The sequence below is a fragment of the Parasteatoda tepidariorum genome, chromosome 7 (genome assembly GCF_982258835.1).
Source record: "Parasteatoda tepidariorum strain Cologne lab strain chromosome 7, Ptep-v5.0, whole genome shotgun sequence".
NCBI lineage: Eukaryota > Metazoa > Arthropoda > Arachnida > Araneae > Theridiidae > Parasteatoda > Parasteatoda tepidariorum.
The window spans coordinates 112,536,541-112,558,821 of record NC_141761.1 but is presented as its reverse complement, the minus strand read 5'-3'; the positions used below and the strand labels follow the sequence as shown (position 1 = coordinate 112,558,821).

General features: G+C 31.7%; 1 protein-coding gene across 2 annotated transcripts in view; it reads right to left on the bottom strand.

The window, feature by feature from the left end:
* LOC107441892 (agrin-like) overlaps nucleotides 1-22,281 on the bottom strand; it is a 119,848-nt gene that overhangs the window by 17,586 nt on the left and 79,981 nt on the right. For both annotated transcript variants that reach the window (XM_071182996.2, XM_016055288.4), the window contains exons 11-18: nucleotides 18,931-19,074; nucleotides 17,884-18,126; nucleotides 17,628-17,801; nucleotides 17,344-17,542; nucleotides 15,289-15,501; nucleotides 3,919-4,043; nucleotides 1,550-1,657; nucleotides 1,062-1,196 (exon numbers count right to left, since the gene is read on the bottom strand). In XM_071182996.2, the coding sequence (XP_071039097.1) occupies nucleotides 1,062-1,196; nucleotides 1,550-1,657; nucleotides 3,919-4,043; nucleotides 15,289-15,501; nucleotides 17,344-17,542; nucleotides 17,628-17,801; nucleotides 17,884-18,126; nucleotides 18,931-19,074 (1,341 nt within the window). The remainder of the gene's footprint in view (nucleotides 1-1,061; nucleotides 1,197-1,549; nucleotides 1,658-3,918; nucleotides 4,044-15,288; nucleotides 15,502-17,343; nucleotides 17,543-17,627; nucleotides 17,802-17,883; nucleotides 18,127-18,930; nucleotides 19,075-22,281) is intronic.

The window sequence follows — 22,281 nt, the reverse complement described above, 5'->3', positions numbered from 1 at the left end:
GGTTATGTTACTGGATACCCAAATCAAAATTCTTGATGGTCCCAACAAAAACATTTTGATGGTTTAAGTTAGTTTCAGTGCCATTCATGACGGTCCAACATCATTTGATGGTCACCATCATCCAAAATTTTCCATTGCATGTTCACGGTTTTTGATATGCCAACAAACTGCCATCATTCCATAATGGAAAATGCTACTTTAATACTATGATGGTTAACCATCAATAAATGTTTGACTCTCAAGGACCAACAATCCATTATGATCCATGATGGTCCATGATATTTCCAACTATGCATTTCAATGATGGTTTAATTGAAATTCTTGTTGGTTCTCAGGAATCATCGGAACAATTAGATTTTTTTATGTTGGACCTCCATAAATCAGTCTTAATTCCTACATTGAGATGGTGGTTGTTCATGATCGTTTCAACATTCGATTTCTAAGATAATAAGATGGAAATTCGTGATGATCCATAATGGTACAACAAGGCATTTTCATGATAGTTTAATAATAATTATTGTTGGCTCAGCTGGAATATAAAACCACAACAATTATCCTTTTATGTTGGCCCATCATAAATCAGTCCGAATTCCAACATTGGGGAGAAGGTGGTTCAAAATCGTTCTAATATTTGATTTCTAAGATACTATGATGGAAATTTGCGTTGGTTCAACATGAACAAACCATCAAAACAAGTTGCTATTCTTATGTTGGATCATCACAAATCAATCTGAATTCCTACATTGGCTACTTACGTTGGTTACTAACAAAAAATATAATGGTTCATGATGGAATTATTAATGATTAGCATCAAGATTATGTTGGTCCATCAGTGGAAAAACCATAAAAAATTTTGACTTCTGCATGTAACTAGATATGCTACAGGAAGTTACTAGATATGTTACTATGTATGTTACTAGACATTTTTAATATCTAGTAACAATACCCGATGTAAAATCGTTTCCTTGGGAAGAAAGCATCTTATCACAATATTTCAAGTTTTTCCATAAACTTAAGTTCAGTTATGAGAGTTTTATTTGTTTTTAAAAAAAAGTACTTACTGTGTTCGCAGAAACGGCCACTGTAACCCTTATCACATGTGCACGAAAATTCATGATTGGGGAGCGTAACGCAAGTAGCACCATTTGCACAAGGAAAACTGGCACATGGATCTTCGGATTTTTGGCACATGTCTCCTGTAATAATATTAAAAATGATAATTTTTTGAAATAAATATATTTTTAAGTATAAATTCTGATTTACCCCAATAATTATTATTTCATAAAATGCTATCTTAGATTACAAAACGAAATAAAAAAAATAATTTGACTAAATGGAGGAGAATAAATTATACTAAAAGAAGTGAAATGGATTTGACTAAATAGAGGGGAAAAAAATATTTGTTTTAAAATTTAGATTCTGCGTTACCCAAATAATGATTATTTCATATTATGCTATCTTAGTTTACAGAAAGAAATTTAAAAAAATGAATTTGACTAAATGGAAGATTATGAAGTTTACTAAAAGTAGGAGAATGAATTTGAAATACCTGAAAATCCTTCTGCACAAAAACACTGGAAGCTATCGACATCCGTTTGTTTGCAAGTACCTCCATTCCTACAAGGTACACTGTTGCACGGCTTACCTTTACATTCCCCTAATAAAAGTAACGTTGAAAAAAGATATTTATTGTTTATACTTGATTGATTAATTATTTATTTTTGAGAAAAATAAAGTAATTTCAAACTGCATTTATGCAGACAAAGACTTAATTTTAGCGAATTTAGTATATCAGATTTTCAGAAAAAAGCAACAGCAAGAAGGTTTTTTTTTAAAAACAATTATAAACTTCTTATTTATTAGTTGAAAAAATGCACATATTATCCAAAAAACTAAAAAATATGACAAATAAAATATTCGATTTCCTTCCTGAGTAAATGTACTATTTAATATTATTTTTTACTTACTTTAATTACTTCAGTATAATTTTATTTAAAACTTTATAACACTATCTATTTGTGCGTGTATGTATATATATATATATACATCTATATATATATATATATATATATATATATATATATATATATATATATATATATATATATATATATATATATATATATATATATATATATATATAATATATATATATATATATATATATATATATATATATATATATATATATATAATATATATATATATATATATATATATATATATATATATATATATATATATATATATATATATATATATATATATATATATATATATATATATATATATATATATATATATATATATATATATATATATATATAATATATATATATATATATATATATATATATATATATATATATATATATATATATATATATAATATATATATATATATATATATATATATATATATATATATATATATATATATATATATATATATATATATATATATATATATATACACCGAAGAGCCATTACATTATTACCACCCTGCTAATAATATGTAAATATGTAGGACCACCTTTAGCCCTCAAAACTGTTAGCACCCGCAGTGGCATTGATTCAACAAGATGCTGATAGGTAGTCTGAGGTATCTGGTACCAAGCGCTCACCAACTGGTCCTGCAATTCCCTCACACTGCGAAGGGGTAGCGTGGCAGCACGAATTTGGTTTTCCAAGTAGGACCACAAGTGCTCTATTGGATTAAGCTCAGGTGAATTTGGGGGCCAAGACATGACTTGAAAGTCACTGGAATGTTCCTCGACGATTCGACCCTTATGGCATGGTGCATTATCATGTTGGTAAACACCATCCCCAGCAGGAAAAACTGTTGCCTTGAAAGGGTGAACCTGGTCTGCAACTATGTTCAAGTAGCTTACAAACGTCAAGGATTGTTCTATGAGGATTATAGGTCCTAATGTGCCCCATGAAAACATTGTTCCTGGGTGAGAAACCATGAAAACCTGGGCAAGCCCATTGCTATAGATGGAGGGTGGTAATAATGTAATGGCTCTTCGGTGTACATACGTATATATATGTATACACAGAAGAGCTTTGCTATTAGTAAAGCATCAGGTTTGCTACCCTATTTTTACTATTCATCTTATTCTCGACCGTGTTTCATGTTCTCTCCGGTAGAGGGCAGCATTTGTAGAGGTTTTTAAACAGTCATTAGAAGTTTTGGGTAAAATTTCTGCTGGTTCAAACAAAATTGCGTAGATTCGCATCTCGACGATCAGGTAAATGCATATCGATGTAGAGCAATTTCCTGAAGTACTTTTTATATCATATCTTCATTTGATATTTTAAAATAAGAAGAACAGATTTCTTTTTCGTAAAAACATGACGCAAAAATTAAATTCAGAACAACTGAGTATTCCGAGTATATACAAACAAAACCGGAAAGTGTAAAAAAGAAAGTCACATCAATGTTATGACATCAGAAGAAGACCTCAAGACTTCCGGTGTTTTTTTTTATTTTTAGGTTAGATGGTTTGTTCCGGACGCAAGTGCATAACCTGCATTAATATGCTTATTTTACTTAGTTTACTTCTTTTATCTTTCTTCTTTTGGCAACACCATTTTGATATAGTTTTGTACTTGTTGACAGTTTCTATGATTAAAGTTTTGTTCCATGTTAGGTTTAAAGAGAGTTGTATAAAATTAAGAAGACGTCCGCTTATGTACAGTACAATGGTGAGTTAGTAAAGTATCAGGTTGGCATCTGCATTGTTTTGTAATTGTTGACAGTTTGCATGATTTAAGTTTTGTTCCATGTTAGGCTTAAAGAGTGTTGTATATAAATAAAAACACATACGCTTATATAAAATACAATGGTGAATTAGTAAAGTATAAGGTTGGCATCTACATTTTATATGAAGTAATATTCAAGCAGTTTATACTTACTTATACTTTGTCCTCTCAGTATATCTTTCGAAATTGGATAAGTTAAATTCACATCATGTTGCCCAACGCGTAATCTTCTAATGCATCCAATTAGCCCACTATTAATGCCTATATTATCAAATATTCTGAAAACAAGAGGAAAAATGTTACTAAGATTATTTTTTCAAATAAAGTGTTACTTAGCTTTAATGTTAAAAATATAATAAAGAGTAACTCTTTAATCAGATCACTACGTAATGAAATTTCAATGCTTATATATATATATGTCTCTCACGTGGTAATATAGATCAGGCTATCTTTCATATTTTCTGCTGTTAACATTTAAGTTCAGAGTAGACTTTCTCTTTTAATTGTGGACAATTTAAAGAAACTCATAGAAGAAATTATGCGGTTGTGATATTATCATATTAAGGTTATCCATGGTCTACTTATTAAAATTATAGGCTAATATAATTGACACAAATATCTATAAAAAGAAGCGAGCAGTAATTATGTACCTTCATAATGCGGTTATACAACATTATAATTAACATATTTAATGGCGTAACTACCACTACAATTATTAAACATCCATTCATTAGTATATAAGACATGCTAGTTCGGTTCAATCTTTGGGTACCTTTTGATAGATGAAGGTTGACATAGACGCATGTATTTCCCCCACATTGGTCTCCTGAGGACATGATATGAATTGACTAACAACGAAAGTAACGCTCACATAGATGGATGGTCCACATTGAACAGTTGACTTGCTACTTGTGACTGCGACATTATCCAACCCCTCACGCTGTTGCTACCCAGTCTCGATCACACACAACGTACAACGTATGCACTCGACTGCTAATAGCAACACAGGAGGAACCGTGAACGTAATACAGCTCTCACGACAAACGCTCAAAACTTGGTGAACTTAATCCAGCCCTTACCACAAGCACTCCAATATTTGGTAAACTTAATACAGTTCTCCCGGTCTTTCGCAAATACGGCAACTAGTGGTATCCGTTCATCGATTCGCACTTAGTGTTTTGTATTCGCACTTAATAATTCAAATTCATTCAATAAAAGAAAATAATTCTGGGTGTCCATATACATTTTGTTCACGCTCACTCAGAATGATTTTCTTATATAGCATGAATATGAATAATTAAATGTCCCTACATTTTAATTTGGAGAAAATAAATAGAATTCTGAGTGGAAAAGAAACAATAACAAAACAACATATTAAATATATCTGAAGAAAAAACAATATATTGAATTCATTATGATTTTTAAAAAAAAATTTGAATATATCCTTTTTGATAATTTATGAAACAATTACTTATTCAATGATATCTTCTATCATAGACAGATATTAACTGCTTGATGCTTATAAGCAAACGAATTGAAAGTTAGAAAGTTATTTTTGATCTTATCTGCAATTTAAAAAGGGAAAAAATGTAGAATAAAAAGAAAGTTTGAATGGTTTAAACTGATTGGAGCAAAACTCCTATGTGTCTGTAACCTATTACAAACGTTAACTTACAAATAAGTTTCGTTTTTTTTTCTGAACTCTTAAGTGACAAAAACATAAATAAAATTCTTAAATGTATCAATTCGAGTAAGTATAATAAAAATTTGAAAGGCTTGAAACTATTTCAATTGGAAACAGGTCTTTTAAAATAGCGAAGTAGTTTTATTTTACGTTGGAAGTTAATGGAAAAATTATTCAGTAACAAACGCTCTGAGGAATTGAAGAACACTTTATCTCATCTCAGGTCGCCATTTCAATTTCAATTCTCTCGCGGGTAACTTCATTAAAAGAATATTGCTTGAAACATTACATACTAAAGTGTTCGGCAGTTTTATTCTTGAACGTCTTTGTAGAACGAATCTCTAGAACTTTATTTTTAACATTCTCTTGTAATTGAGTTTTCGAATAGTCATTTCTTTGAAAGGTAATTTGCATCGGTGCAACTAATTTGGTAGCCAGTGCAAAAAAAAAAGAAACAAAAATACTAAATATTATTTAGCTTTTTAAATTATTCAATTATGAGAGTCATTATTATGAAAATTTTGAAAACTGTAGCAATCATGAAACGTTTAGAATGCTTTGTCTCACGGTGACGTGTTATGAAAACTGTGAAAAACATAACTTTTCCATTTTGTTTTTCGCAAATCGTATTTCACTTCCCTGATTGTTCTATTTTACATCATTTTATAACCGTCGTTGTGCAGCAGACCTAATTTTTGGGTTTACCACTACTAATGTTTAAGTTCGTAACCTTGTAATTTTGAACCCAATACAGAAGACAATGGAATTCCTAGATCAAGTATTAGGAGAAATTTGCCTTCGTGGCGGATTTTTTGATGGAAGTTACCCGCATTTGCGCTACATACAAACCACGAGAACCTCCCACGGTTAGCCTGACGGCAAGGGGACTCTAATCCATGATCCGTCTCCCACTGAGGGTATTTCACGTCAGTACTGTGATTGGTGCCAACTGGATGCGGAATTCGTTTCGACCAACCATAGCTAGGATTCGAACCCGGTTCATCTCAGTGGAAGGCGAACCCTCTATCCCCTGAGCCATCACGGCTGTTGGTTGTTCTATTGAAAAACAGCCTCTTTAAAATAGTTTAAGAGAGACTTTGTTTTCTTGCACAATTTTGTATTTTTTTTCAATATTTATATTTAAAAAGCACTTAAATGTTGAGTTTGCATAAAAATGTAGGTATTTATTTTTAATCTCAAAGTTGGTATTGCTTTCATTTTTTAAAAAAAAAGAAAAAGAAACTCTCGATATATTTTTTTCAGCAATTGTTTAGTATATTTTTAATATTAGGAAAGACAGGTTACGATATTAGTCCAAGATTTTTATTCATGGTGTTCCGTAATGGTGTTTCTAAAAAAAAAAAGCATTCGATTGAGCGCAAATTAATTAACATTTAAACAAAAGCAAAAACGAATGCGATTATTCCTGACGAAACCACAAGTGAAAAACCAAAAGCGAAACTAAAAGCACTGAAATCTAATTTTTATGTTATTTTATTCGTTTTCTTTGAAGTTTTCCTTAAAATTTCATCTTTTACTCAAATGATTTTAACCACTATACATATAGTCAGTATAAGCACAGATATAAGACCTTTAAATCTGGCAATTAAGTGTTAGTAATATTGAATAAATTTATGCAATTCTAATTTTAATTCTGATACCAATTTAAACATCGTGAGGTGTTAGAATTTCTCGGAAGGCATCCATGAACACATTTAAATTTTAGATGGTAATCAAACTGGTTTTGATATATTTGATCATAAATTACACCACAGTTTTTTGCCAGATTTCTATAGGTTTTTTTTTTTTTAATTTTAAATTTGAGCTTTATAATTTGCATATTTATACACTTCATTTTTCGCCGCAAAATTTATATTGCGTGTAGTGATTACATAGATTTAAACACAATATATGACTGCATGTAATTTAAAATTTGTGCAAATCAACAAACTTTGACACAAAATGGCATGGAATGAACTTGTGGGGAGACTAGTGATAGGTTGTTTTGTTGTGGTAGAGACACTACAGTACTCCCCCACCAGAATTATAGCTATGATAGAATTCGATGAATGGATACCAATGGTTGATTCATTGCTGTTTTGTTAAAAACCGGAAGAGCTGTATTAAGTTCACGGTCGTGGTCGCTCCTGTGTTGCCTTTAACAGTCGAGTGTATGCGTTGTGTGTGATCGAGACTGAGTAGCAACAATGCGAGGAGGTGGATAATGTTGCAGTCACAAGTAGCAAATCAACTTTTTTCAATGTGTGCCATCTATTGAAGCAGGCATAGCACGTCCACAAGTCAACAATATGGGGAATGAGCTTTCGACTATGCCAACCTTCGTCAATCAAAAGGTACCCCGAGATTAAATGGAGTTAACATGTCCTGTATTAGGGCTGGGCAATGTCAGAATTTCGATATTGTGGTATATTGTGAGCTTCATATCACGATATTATGATATACCGCGGTAATTAAATTGTTATGTATATTATAAATGCTAAGACTATTTTGCAATTAAAAATTAATGTGTTTAAAGAGCATCATTTAAAAAAAATGGGGTACTTATCCTATATTAGCTCGCAGCATAATTATCCCATGGAATCAACTAATTATAAAGCATCATTATTTTAAAACAGAAAAATTTTATTAATATAAACATCAATTACTAATATAAACATCAACACAATTATAAACATCAAAACAGTTATAAACATCAACACAATTATAAACATCAACAATTATAAATATCAACACAATTATAAACATCACAAGGAGATCCGACAATCTCGGATATTTTTAAAATCAGAAGCGCGCTATTCTCAAAATGAAACCAAAATCAGTAACTAAGTATACCATGGAGGGTTGATATAACGCGCGGGTGTTTGAAATCCGATATCGCCAATACCACGGATATGACGCATGCGCTTTAAAGTCAAATGATACCACAATATATTGTAGGAGAAATTTCTAGCTGCCGAGTGGAGGTACTGTAAATATTACGCGCAAGCCTTTGAGTTCTTCACCCCTAAATCAATCACGTGCCATACCAATACCTCCTAGATACCATACCATACCGCCACTTCCTCGCCGCCGGTCGGCCGAAGATATTGGCTAGCGGTGAGTACCGAGAGGTGCAGCATACCGAAGTTCAATAACTCGGTATTGCCGAAGAATATACTTCCGAATATCATTACCGCGGTATCAAAGAAATACCGGTAAATGACGGTATTACGGTATATTGCCCAGGCCTATCCTGTATACTAATGAATTGACATTGTATTTTTGAAGTGGTAGTGGCACTACAAACTGGAAAATTTATTTTAAAAAAAATTGACGCTTCTTTTTGGCATACCTTATTTAGATCATTTCATTTAATTTTTTTCACATTACTAAGTATATATCAATATTTATCAAAAAGTAAAAATTTTAAATTAAAAGTTTTCTTTTCTTATTATCGCTTACTTTGGCAAGTCAAAAAAAATAAATAAAAAACGCTTCTCTTACAAAACAAACTATAAAACAAATAATCAGAAAAATTTCCTTCTATATCAATTTTCTTTTGACGCAATATAACAATGTCTTTAAAATATTTCAAAAAAGTATTTCAGTCGGAAAAGATTATTATATTCGTTTTACTGAATCGTGTAAAATTTTCAACTGTCAGTATAATAGTGAATTTAATATATATATGAACATTTGCTGCTAAAATTAAATTAAAAATATTTTTCTTACATGTTATAAGAAATATAATATAGGTAGCATAAAAAATATAATAAAGGTCATAGTTATGGAGAAATCTTCAGAGGAAGGCATTGCCCACTTTGGGCTGTCTGGCCACCTATGTTGATGATGATGAGTATCGTTAATAAAAGTCATCAGTTGACCAGCGATATTTTAAATGTGTTTTTTAGTACAGTTAGTACTGAATTAAACATATTTCTAATTTTAATAGCATAGTTATATTTTACATGTTATCTAAAGAAAATCTGAAGAGTATTGCATTTTAATAATATTTTTTTTAATGGCGGGCACTTGGGGTTTGTTCTATTGGCCACAGAAATGCCAGAACTGCTACTCTCTTCTCGTTATCCAGTGGGCGCCTGTAGCGAGGAAACGGCGGCGGAGCAGCGTCGCCCACGTCACACAACCACAAACCTGTTTATAGGGCGGGTCACATTCACACAAGGGAGAAAGGACATAGCACACAGAGAGAGAAAGAAACATCCATGACCAGAGCAGGATTCGCACCCGCAGCCAATGGCTCCGCAGTCAGACACGCTAACCACTCGGCCACCTGCACGGCATTTTAATGATATGCCTTTGAAATATTAAACAATAGTAAAAACACTCAAATTATACAAATAAGTTTACTTAACATATTCAAGACTTCTTTGAAAAAAACAAGTAAAATGTAAAGAGCAATTTACAAAAAATGAAATTATGAAACTGATGAATTTGAAAAAAAAATCATTGAAAAGATGGGCCATTTAGAAAAGGTCTCAATGATAAGTTTAAAGGATATGTAAATATCAAGTTCAATGATAAATAACTAAAGTGGATATTTCAATAATTTAAGTACTTTTTTCCTACTAACACTTTCAAAATCACTAGCGGTTTTATAACAAATATGCTGAGTTACAAATATAGATAACTTTTCCACGTAAGTGATACCAAACAGGAAGTTTATGTATTTTAATCTTTATTAAATTCTAATTTCATCTCATCAATATCAATAAAATTCTTAACATCCCTCGAATACCCATATTGCTAGCTCCCTCTTAAGGACTTTATTATCCCCTAGGGGGTGATAGACCCCAAGTTTGGAACCTATAGTGTAAATAAAAAATAAAATAAAAGTTACTACTCTCTCCTTAAACTATATCTTAATTAGTTTAAATACTTAAATCAAAATTCGAATTTAGAGTAGAATTAAATAATCAATAAAATTTCTTGTCCTCCAATTCACTAACATAAAAAAAAATGTACTAAACATTTTACTCGAACTAAAAAGCATTCTAAATATAAGCATATAAAAATGTCAGACCCTTGTCTTAAAATTTTTCGTTATAAATGTCTTGCAATTACTATGCGTGTCTTTTCAAACCGTCTGGCGATGAAAGCAGCAAAATATGCTGGCTTAAAAAGAAGCAATGAACCCCAAAATTAATACGTCATCCTAGATTTTTAATGGACTTAAAAGGCAATGAAGTCTTCCATGCGTCCTTTTATTACCCTAGAACTGCATTATTATCCTCAGCGAAATGCAGTACCCTCAAGTAATGACCAGATATTGTTAGTTCACTCAAGCATATATAATCTCTCTTTTCCAGTTATGTTTCTGCTTTCAAAGAGTAGTTTATAACCGACTCACTTCATTTTATCGCATCTTTGGAAGGAGGCCTTTTTTTTTACAATGGAAAAAAAAGCACATATATCCTTTTTTTAAATAATTTTTTTTCATTTGTGAAAAAGATTACTTTTTTTAAAAACTTCATTCCACTGTTAAGTTTTAAAAGTATCTTAATAAATATCAATATAAGTAGAATATATTGTGAATGTATGAATAATAATTTACTAGAATATGCCTTTTTTTATCCCAATAAAGCAAGGCATTTTTTTGAACTGAAAAAAAAAACACATATATAACTTTTTGGAAATGACCTGTTTTTTCTATTAGGGGAAGAGATTAAATTTTTTTAAATTTTTATTTCACTGTTAAGTTTTAAAAGTAGTTTAAAAAATTTCAGCATAGCATAAGTTGAATATTTTGTTAATGTATGAATAATAATTTATTAGAATATGCCTTTATTTAACCAAATAAAGAGATTTTTTTTTCTTCAGTAAGAATATACTTTTTTTTTAATTTTAGATTCCATTATGGATTTTTTAAATAGGCATTATAAATATAAACAAACTTATAGGTTTTGAATTTATATTAATAAGTGGGTAAATATTTTTGAAGAAAATTTTAATTAATTAGAATTTTTGAATAAAAAGTTGATGTATTCAATGAAATTTTAAGATATCTATTTCATTCAAATTCTAAAAAAATATACTAATTATTATAGTCGAGCGTAAAAGCTTTCTAAATATTCAAAGTTTTCCATTATAAATGTCTTGCAATTAATATGCATATTTCCTCAAACAGTCTGGCGTTGAAAGTGGAAAAATATGTTGTCTTAAAAAAATAAATGAACCCCAAAATTAATACGTCATCCAAGATTTTTAATGGACTTAAAAGACAATGAAGCCTTTCATGCGTACTTAAATTACCCTAGAACTGCATTATTAACTTCAACGAAATGCGGTACCCTCAAGTAATGACCAGATATTGTTAGTTCTCTCAAGCATATATAATCTCTCTTTTCCAGTTATGTTTCTGCTTTCAAAGGGCAGTTTATAACCGATTCACTTCATTTTATCGCATCTTGGTAACGAGGATTTTTTTTACAACTGAAAAAAAAAGCATATATATCTTTTCTTTAAATTATTTTTTTCAATTCTCTAAGAGATTACTTTTTTTTAAAATTTTTATTTCACTGTTAAGTTTTAAAAGTAGCTTAATAAATTTCAATATAAGTTTGCTTTATATCTCGTTTTGAAATATTATTTTATTTGTGGAAAAGATCACTTCTTAAAAATATTTATTTCACCGTTAACTTTCAAAAATAGCTTAATAAATTTCAGTATAAGTTTAATATATTGTAAATGTATGATAATAATTTGCTAGAATATGGCCTTTTCTTAAAATAAAGTGAACAAGCCTTTTTTTACAATTAATAAAAAGCACATATATCTTTTTTTGAAATGATTTTTTTTTTGTGGAAGAGATTACTTTTCTTTAATTTTCTTTAAAAGTAGCTTAATTAATTTCAACATTAAATAAGTTGAATATATTGTGAAGGTATGGAAAATAACGTACGAGAATATGCCTTTTTTAACCCAATAAATCAAGACATTTTTTTACAACTGTAAAAAAGCATATACCGTCATTCATATACTTTGTGCAGTGGGGGCTACTTTGTGCAAATTCGAATTTGGCATTTTTCAAGTGCTGCTATTCAGTATTATGTTTATTTCTCGTTAAAAATGTGTGGAATTTGAAGATAGAAGTCTCTTCTATTACTACAAAAAAATTTTCGAATTTTAAAACAATCTTAGAGTGTGTTTCGTTCATCCAATGTCAACAACTTTCCGAGGACGTCGGATGTCGAAAAATGTGCGTGGAAACTTTAGCTGTGAAATGCAAAGACGTTGATAAAACAATTGTCGTAAGTGCAAAATTTTTATTTATATATTAATAAACAATTATATCATGTTAGCGTTAAAATGTTTTTTAAATAAACAACAAATAAACGGAAAATGAAAAAAAAATGCACTGTGGGGCTACTTTGGGGAAAGTTTCACTCGTTTTTTTTTTTCGACAGAAAAATTGTCAGACGTTATAAAATAAATACCTCGAACGAGAAATTACCTTGATTACACTTTAGAAAAGCTGCAACAATGTTTGCAAGAAGTTGCTGGTGGTATGTCGATTGCAGAATCTTCTCGGAAGTACAAAATCCGCAGAAATACTATCTCTAATAAAATTCACAAGAAATGCGTGAAACGTGCTGGTAAACTATTATTTTTCTTCTAATGAATTAATCAAAAGATTTAACACATAAAAATATATTTTATAGGACATCAGGTGAAGTCAAAACATACCTTGCACAAAGTAGCCCCCATTTGGGGGCTACTTTGTGCAAGGTATGTTTTGACTTATTATTCGTAAATATTACATACAAATAATGCCAATATTGATCAAATTCACTCGTCTGAGTCCAGTTATGAATATAATATCGATAAATATTACTAAAGTTTGAATTAACATAGTTTTTTTACATGTCAAAGTCCAAAAACTGCGAAATCCTGCACAAAGTAGCTCCGAATGACGGTATATCTTTTCTGAAATAATCTGTTTTTTTTTTATTCGTGGAAGAGATTAAATTTTTTAAAATTTTTATTTTACTGCTAAGTTTCAAAAGTAGCTTAATAAACTTCCACGTAACACAAGTTGAAAATTTTGTAAGTGTATGAATAATAACTTACTAGATTATGCCTTATTTGTAGCCAAAAAAATAAGAATTTTTTTCTTTAGTAGGAATAAACTTTTCTTTAATTTTAGATTCCGTTATTGATTTTTTTTAAATAGGCATGTTAAATATAAACCAACTGATTGGTTCTGAATTCATATTAATCAGTGGGTAAATGTTTTTGAACAAAATTTTAATTCATTTGAATTGGTAAATAAAAAGTTGAAGTATTCAATATGACGATGAAAAAAATATATTAATTATTCTATTCGAACGTAAATGCTTTCTAAATATACATCCGTATACTATGAAGCCCTTGGCTGAAAGTTTTCCATTATAAATATCTTGCAATTACTATGTATATTTCCTCATTGAGTCTAGCAGTTAAATTGGAAAAATATGTTGTCTTAAAAAAAATAAATGAACCCCAAAATTAATACGTCATCCAAGATTTTTAATGGATTTAAAAGATAATGAAGCCTTTCATGCGTACCTAAATTACCCTAGAACTGCATTGTTAACTTCAACGAAATGAGGTACCTTCGAGTAATAACCAGATATTATTAACTCACTCAAGCATATACAATATATCTTCTCCCGTTAAGTTCTGCCTTAAAAGAATAGTTTACAGCAGACTCAGTTTATTTTATCCGATTTTTTAACATTACCTTTCTTTGACCAGAAAAAAAAATTCTTTCCTCAGATTGTTCTTTTCTTTTTTCTTTAAGAGAATTTTTTTTTTAACTTAACGTTTCGCTGTTGATTTTTTAAATAGCTTGCTAAAAGTGAGCAAATTTTTGGCGCGAATGTTTTTAGAAAAAATACTGTATATTGTGTATGATATAATTTTTTTGAAAAAAAAAAGTGTTTTAATCTGGAAAAAAAAATATGTCGAGTTTTCAATATTCGACCAACTTAGCTTAATTTTATTAGAATTGCTCAGTCTAAGACACATCTTTAAAAATACACAATAATGACTGACATGATACTTTTATTCACACACAATTTTTAAACTATCCATTGTACTTCTTCCAAATAGTACTGTCATCTGTGAATAAAAATATAATAAACATCTTTGTCACTCAGTCAAAGTGGTAAAATACTTTACCATGGATATTTAGAAATCAGTGAAGCTGGTTGTAAGTTGGTACAACGGCCTTTTAGGGTGGGACCAAAAAAAACGGGAAAATTTTTTTAATAAAATGTTATTGACAATAAATATATTTCATAGGTCTCAAAATATCCGCCTTTTGCTGGGTTGCAGAGGTACAACCGCTTATTGACATTTTCAGCAAATCGGTCGCAAGTCTTCTATAGTTTGTCTAAGCTAAGAACTCCTCCCGCCACAAAGTCTGAGACCATCTGGTGCTATGGAAACAGGAATGGCTATTTTTAGAGAGGGTAGCTTCACTCTGGGACAAAAACAATAGACCGAAGAGGGAGACTCCCTTCCTCTCGTTGACTCGACCCGAACCAACTCCAAAACAGTGAACCCGCATCCCTACTTGAAATAGTTATACTTCGTAACCATAGTCACTGACACAGGTCCTGACAAATGCCAGGGGGAGTTCTTATTTTAGACAAACTGTACCTTTTATCGATCCCTTTCCTGCCAAAGTGATTTTTTGATTGATTGACCAAATTTTGTGTTTAGCAATTGTGTGCAGAACAAACAAACGAGTTTTTTTTTTGCCGCATCTTTTAATAGGGTGATAAGGTTAAATCTGATGATTTTTCTTAAATATCAAAATAATTAAAACTTACCCTTTATTTTCTGTGGGTACATATCCTAGAAACATGTTTTCAGTTAAATCTAAAGATTTCAACGTTCCCTCACTGTGACCGGCGACATCTTCTTGTCCATCAAGAGTAAGAACACCATCTCTCAGATAACGTTTTGCCACTAATCGGTGGAACTTTCCCTTCTGCAAGCGGTGAGGTGACCTTAATATAACTGGACCACTTCCAAGATTGTATCTAGTTTCAAAGAAATTAGTATTTTTTCTCTTCTTCAGAAATGTACCATAATTTAATTAATGAAGTCGATTGAAGTATTGAACAATATTCCGTATCGATTATAATACAGGATGCATAGCCACATTTTTCAACAAAAAATATCCACCTTTTAAGCACTTTTTAAGCACTCAAAGAATATTTTTAATCACTTTCCAAAAATAAATCATAATTGGGATCTGTGCAGCAATAAAAATTGCTTGTTTATATCTCTTAAAGTTCTTAATTTATAATCTTAAAATCAATAAAATTAAGAAACTTTGCATGATCAAGATAAAATAATTAGTTTCTGATAAATATTGCAAAGAAAATTGTGAAAATCATGCATCTCTTGTAATTTGGAACGACAATCAATCTGACAAAAAAAAAAATACCTGTTTTGAAAAAATAGAAAATTAAACACTTTTTACACCTTTATGCACTTTTTTACTACGCACCCTGCAATATATATAGTTGGCCAGCTTAATAGCACCTGATTTCAGCGGATTTTATTTTTTACATAAATTCACCATAATTTAATGAATGAATTCTGCTACAGTTGGGAACTATATCCTGTATCGATCTTAATTAATTATTTTCACAGTATTATTGTATTATTTTTTTCAGCAATAGTACCAGATTTCAAAGGTAAATGGCCTGAAGCATTTTATCAACAAAAGGATGAAAGAAATGATGTATCGATAGTGAAAAGATATAGATATGAAATACGATACGATAGTGAAAGTATCGATAAGAATTTGAAACATCATAATTAGTTACAAACAAAAAGTGCTAAAAATAAACAAAATCCAATACTAGACCAGAAGAGAAAATTGCTCATTTTTGTTCTCAGCCTGCTATGTACCTCGGGAAATTCTAAAACCGGAAGGTTCGAAAAAATACTTAGTATTTTTTCAGATATTGCATCTTCTCCTTCTTGTGCTTTAGTGGGGAAAATGGTTGCTCTCAGCTTAAAGCTGCTCTTAAATTTCGTTTTGCTTTAACTCTTATTAAACTAGTTTAATACATTAGCAACTTTTCTAGCTTGTGTAACTTGTTGCCAAATTTTCAACATGTTTACTTCGTTGTTAACTTTCGTAACTAATTTAACTTATTGACAACTTTTGCTACTAATTTAACATATTAATATAAATTCTGAACAAAAAAACCCTTGAAACCAATGCAGCTGGTTGACAAATAGTTTCATAGCTTATTAAAAAGTTGACAAATTTTATAATTATATAATATGCTGTCAAATTTTGTATCTAATTTCAAAGATAACAAATGAAATTCTAAGGATTTTAAAGTTGGTATAGTGTTTAACCAATCCTTTCATTCACTATTTGTTTCATAGTTATTGTGTTTTAGCACTAGGTACGTTTTAGCTGGGTAATAAGCAACTCTAGCATCTAGTATTCCTTGGCCCCAGTTGGGCTCACAATTGACTCAATATGGGTAATATGGGAACATGCTCCGCGGGACCACTGTTGGGATGTCTGGATTTTTAAATATTGGTCCTATGCAGTGTCAATATCAATCTACATAGGGCCAATATATTGCTCATATTGGCTGAATAATGATTATAAAATAATGGGTGAATCGGGCAATTCTATATAGGGCCGATATTGGTTCTAAAGTGGCAGTGAAATATCGGTTGAATTGGACAATTCTATATAGGACCCATATCGGAAAATATCGTCCCTTTGAACCCTTATTGAGCCAAGATTCGTGAATGTTGGTCCAATGAGGGCCTAAGTTATTTGGCTGGTAGGGAAGTCAACACCATTTTTAGTAAAAGTAATTAAGCAGAACAGTAGGTGTATTTACCTGAACTCGACAAAACCATCCCTAACAGAAAGCGAGACGAAATCACCAGATCCAGATGGTGTTTGTCCATTGTACAAAATAATGCCGTTGCCACCAAACGTTTTAAACTCTAATTCCAAAGACAGACGAGTGTAGGCTTGTAGTTTTGGAAGTTCTAAAAAGGAAACACCCGAAAACGCTGGTATATCAACAGGCGTATCTGAAATTGAAGCAAATAGTTATAAATATATAATAATAATTATATAATCAAATTATTATTTAGCTTCAACTATTGCCATACATACCATCAATTGGTGGTTTTGATGTTGTGGGTCCCGTGCTCAAAAAGAATTGCTCAGAATGGCTCACATCTCTTGTTGATTTCGACTCAAACTGATCGAATGTTGTTTTCTGCACAGTCGATCTCCTAACTGGACCTGCTGTTGGTGACACATCTTCAGCTCCAATAATTATCCCGCCTAATAAACAGGAGAATATTACCTTATTTGTACAAAAATTATAAATCATAAGCTTTAGTCTGTATTAGCAATAAATACATACCAGGCTTGCACGGTCCTTGTTGTTTCACATGAATTGGCTTCTGGTATCGGCAGCTAAATACACTCATTTGGCAACTCGTAACGTAAGTATTTCCATCTGTACCGCAGACTGGTGAAGGTACTGTGATTGGTTTACAGGGTATTTCACAGAAACACTGTGCTCTGCTTCCAGATTCTCGACATATAGCACCATATTTACAGTGTAAATCTTTACAAGTACCTGAGATTGATTCGGCCAGTGATTCTGTGAAAAATAGTTTTAGTGAAATCAACGATATACAGATCATAAAGAACAATTTATGAAGACAAAGAAGAAAAAAAATGGGAAGAAACCACGTATTTTTTCATATTTCACTCTTTCATCTCGACGGACGAGGTAACTCGTCTTTCAGGAATATTAGCTGTGCTCTATTGTTATATTAGTGAATATAGTTATTGATTGCAACTGATTATTATATTCTAAAGTGAAATAAACAAGTTATAAAGGAATCTGTTCTTTATTTCAATTTTAGTGATGAGGGTTAAATATAAACGCAGATAGTTTGACAAAGGCGTGTCTTTTCCGCAATGAATGTGGTAAGAGTTAAAATGTTTGGCTAAACTCGTTCTTTTAAACTATTTTAAGAAATAGTTAAGAATATATAAACTTTTTAAAAATGTCTTTAAAGATATTACTTGTGCCTAATTTTTTTAAACATCTTGTATAAGCTCTGCAACATGTATGTTATTTATTCTTAATCGTCGAATTATTGAATATTTACAAAACTCTAAAGGATATATGCAGTGACTAATCAATTATTATACATATATGTATGTATTCAGGGTGGTCTTTATAGGACACCCTGAATTTTTTGCATCCCCGTCGTCGAAAATATTAATGTAATCCGACCTTAGAGAAAACAATATTCTTATTTATTTGTTTATTTTTCATGACACCCTAAGACTCAGAAAACTATTTGCGAGCATTTCAAATCTATTTCTAACACAGCTGTTTCTTTATTTCACGAAAGAATTCGCTTTTCTGTAATGAATGGTTCAAACAACTCACCATCCATGCATCCATCTTGTCCCAGAACCATGCCTTCGGGACATATATCACATTTCATTCCCAGAATACCATGTTTGCAAACACATCTTCCTGTCATTTGCTCGCAGTCGTCCCGAGCAGAGCCTCTCATGTTGCAATCGCAGGCTATAATCAGACATAAAAGAGTTAGAGAAAGAATAAAAGAGCCTTTTCAAAAATCCGCATTCTGACATTCCGCGTAATTACTTATGTAAGTTGCGGGGGCAGGATGAAATTATTTATGCTTGGATATAAATAAGTGTCATGCAGATATCTCTGTTTTAGGTTCGGGCTTAAAGTTGTGGCTCAAATGTGAAGAAAATATATCACATATCTACAGTGTTCGAAAAAACTTAATTATTTTTGTAGTCTACTACAACTACTTCGTTATAAATAGAATCATTCCGCGTAATTACTTATGTAAGTTGCGGGGGCAGGATGAAATTATTTATGCTTGGATATAAATAAGTGTCATGCAGATATCTCTGTTTTAGGTTCGGGCTTAAAGATGTGGCTCAAATGTGAAGAAAATATATTACATATCTAAAGTGTTCGAAAAAACTTAATTATTTTTGTAGTCTACTACAACTACTTCGTTATAAATAGAATCATTCCGCGTAATTACTTATGTAAGTTGCGGGGACAGGATGAAATTATTTATGCTTGGATATAAATAAGTGTCATGCAGATATCTCTGTTTTAGGTTCGGGCTTAAAGTTGTGGCTCAAATGTGAAGAAAATATATTACATATCTACAGTGTTCGAAAAAACTTAATTATTTTTGTAGTCTACTACAACTACTTCGTTATAAATAGAATCATTCCGCGTAATTACTTATGTAAGTTGCGGGGGCAGGATGAAATTATTTATGCTTGGATATAAATAAGTGTCATGCAGATATCTCTGTTTTAGGTTCGGGTTTAAAGTTGTGGCTCAAATGTGAAGAAAATATATTACATATCTACAGTGTTCGAAAAAGCTGCATTATTTTTGTAGTTTACTACGGCTACTTTGTTTCAAATTGAATGAACTACAACTACCTTTTTTTTAATGTAAGATTTATCCCCATTAAATTTTAAAAGTTTGTTTCGTTAGAGCTTTGTTCATTGACTTATTTAACGCTAAAAGTAGTTGCTAGGAATTGCTGTAAACTACTACATTTTTGTATTGCACTACTAACTACACAACTAAAAGTAGCACACTGCACTGCACTACAAACTACGAAAAATAGTAGCGACTTCAGTAGTTTCACTACTTGTAGTACGCTATTTCTGACCACTGCATATCAAGCACATTTTTTTCAAAGTATTACTGTAGTGAATTGATTTTGTCAAACGCACGATCAACTCAAGCATCGTACTCAGGCCGCGATGGCACAGGGGATAGAGCGTTCGCCTTCCAATGCGGCGAACCGGGCTCGAATCTCAGTTGATACGAATTCCGCATCCGGCTTGACCCGATCACAGTGCTGACGTGAAATATCCTTAGTGGTAGACGGATCATGGGTTAGAGTCTCCTTGCCGTCAGGATAACCGTGGGAGGTTCTCGTGGTCTGCCTCTCCATGTAACGCAAATACGGGTTGATTCCACCTAAAGTCCTCCACGAAGTCCCAAACTTCTCCCAGTACTCGATCCTGGAGTTCCCTTGTCTTCTGGATTATGTTCAAAATTGCAAGGCTACGGAGTTGAACATTAGTTTTCGTAAACCCATAAAATTGGGTCAGCTGTTCAACCCCATTACTCGATATATATATATATATATATATATATATATATATATATATATATATATATATATATATATATATATATATATATATATATATATATATATATATTTCGTCTGTTCGTGTGTATGTCACTGAACTCCTCCTAAACGGATGGACCGATTTAAATGAAATTTTCTGTGTAACTTCAGAAGGATTCGGGAATGGTTTGTATCTAATTTTTTTTCATTTTTTGGACAGATTTAACGTATATTTTATTTAATCGTATTCGGATCCAAACTAGACATAGAAACATAATAAATCAAAAATAATATTCACGCACGTTGCAACAAGTCATATTAAACTCTAATACTTATGCATGCCCTTAAAAGAAGAGCATCAAATATATTTGCAAGTATGTGAATAAAGGCAATGATATAGCAGTATTTCGAGTTGAAAATACCAATGTGACTGCTCTTCCAGTGAATAACAACGACGAAATAATGCTGTACCAAATAGGCCGGTATATCAGCTCCAATGAAGCTGTTTAGCGTATCTTTGGTTTCCCAATTAATGAACGGGATCCAACCGTTATTCATTTAGCCGTCCATCTTGAAAACGGTCAGAGCGTATATTTCACGAACGAGACAGCGATTGACCGAGCTATAAATCCACCAAAAACTACACTCGCCAAATTTTTTGAATTGGGTAATCGTACGGATGCTTTTGGCGTCTTTGCACGGACATTACTCTACTCAGAAGTACCACCCTATTTTACATGGGTTCAAAAAATGGACACCCCACAAGCAAGGCACACCGGTTGATGCATGTTCCGGTTAATTCAAATCAAACGCCTTGGGGAGAATATTTACAGTCAATCCAAGGCAGACTGAGTGCTTTTATTTTCGACTGTTGTTGGTTAATTACACCGGCTCATTCACGTTTCAAGATATATGTAAAGTCTATGGAAATCAGCATCCAACGTATAAAGATGCATGCTTTGCACTCGGTTTGCTGGAAGACGACAACCAGTGGGGATGTATGCTTGCTGAAGCAGCGTTGAACTGTACTGCAAAGCAAAATCGTCTACTATTTGCTATAGTATTAGCTACATGTTTCCCGGCCCATATAGAAACGTTATGAGAATATCACAAAGATTCGATGACTGATGATATACGGTATTAATATCGCACACGTTGCAACGATCTAACGATAGTATTCAGCGATGCTATGAACAATGAAGCACTGATTGTTATTGAGGATCTTTGCATTATTATTGCCAAATTGCCACTCAGTCATTTCGGTATGCTTTCGCCAAATCGAAGTGCATCTGATTTATTAAACACTGACATGAATCGTGAACTTCAATACAATACGATAAAAATGGCAGCGATTGTTACTCGCAATGTTCCACTAATGAATGAGAAACAAAGGAGCATTTATGACAGCATTATGCTCGCAGTTTCAGCAGGACAGTGTGGATTTTTTTCCTGATGCACCAGGTGGAACTGGCAAAACATTAATTACTTCGCTAATTCTCGGTGAAATACGATCAAATAATGGCATCGCGATGGCCGTTGCATCATCTGGCATTGCGGCAATTTTATTGGACTGAGGCAGAACAGCT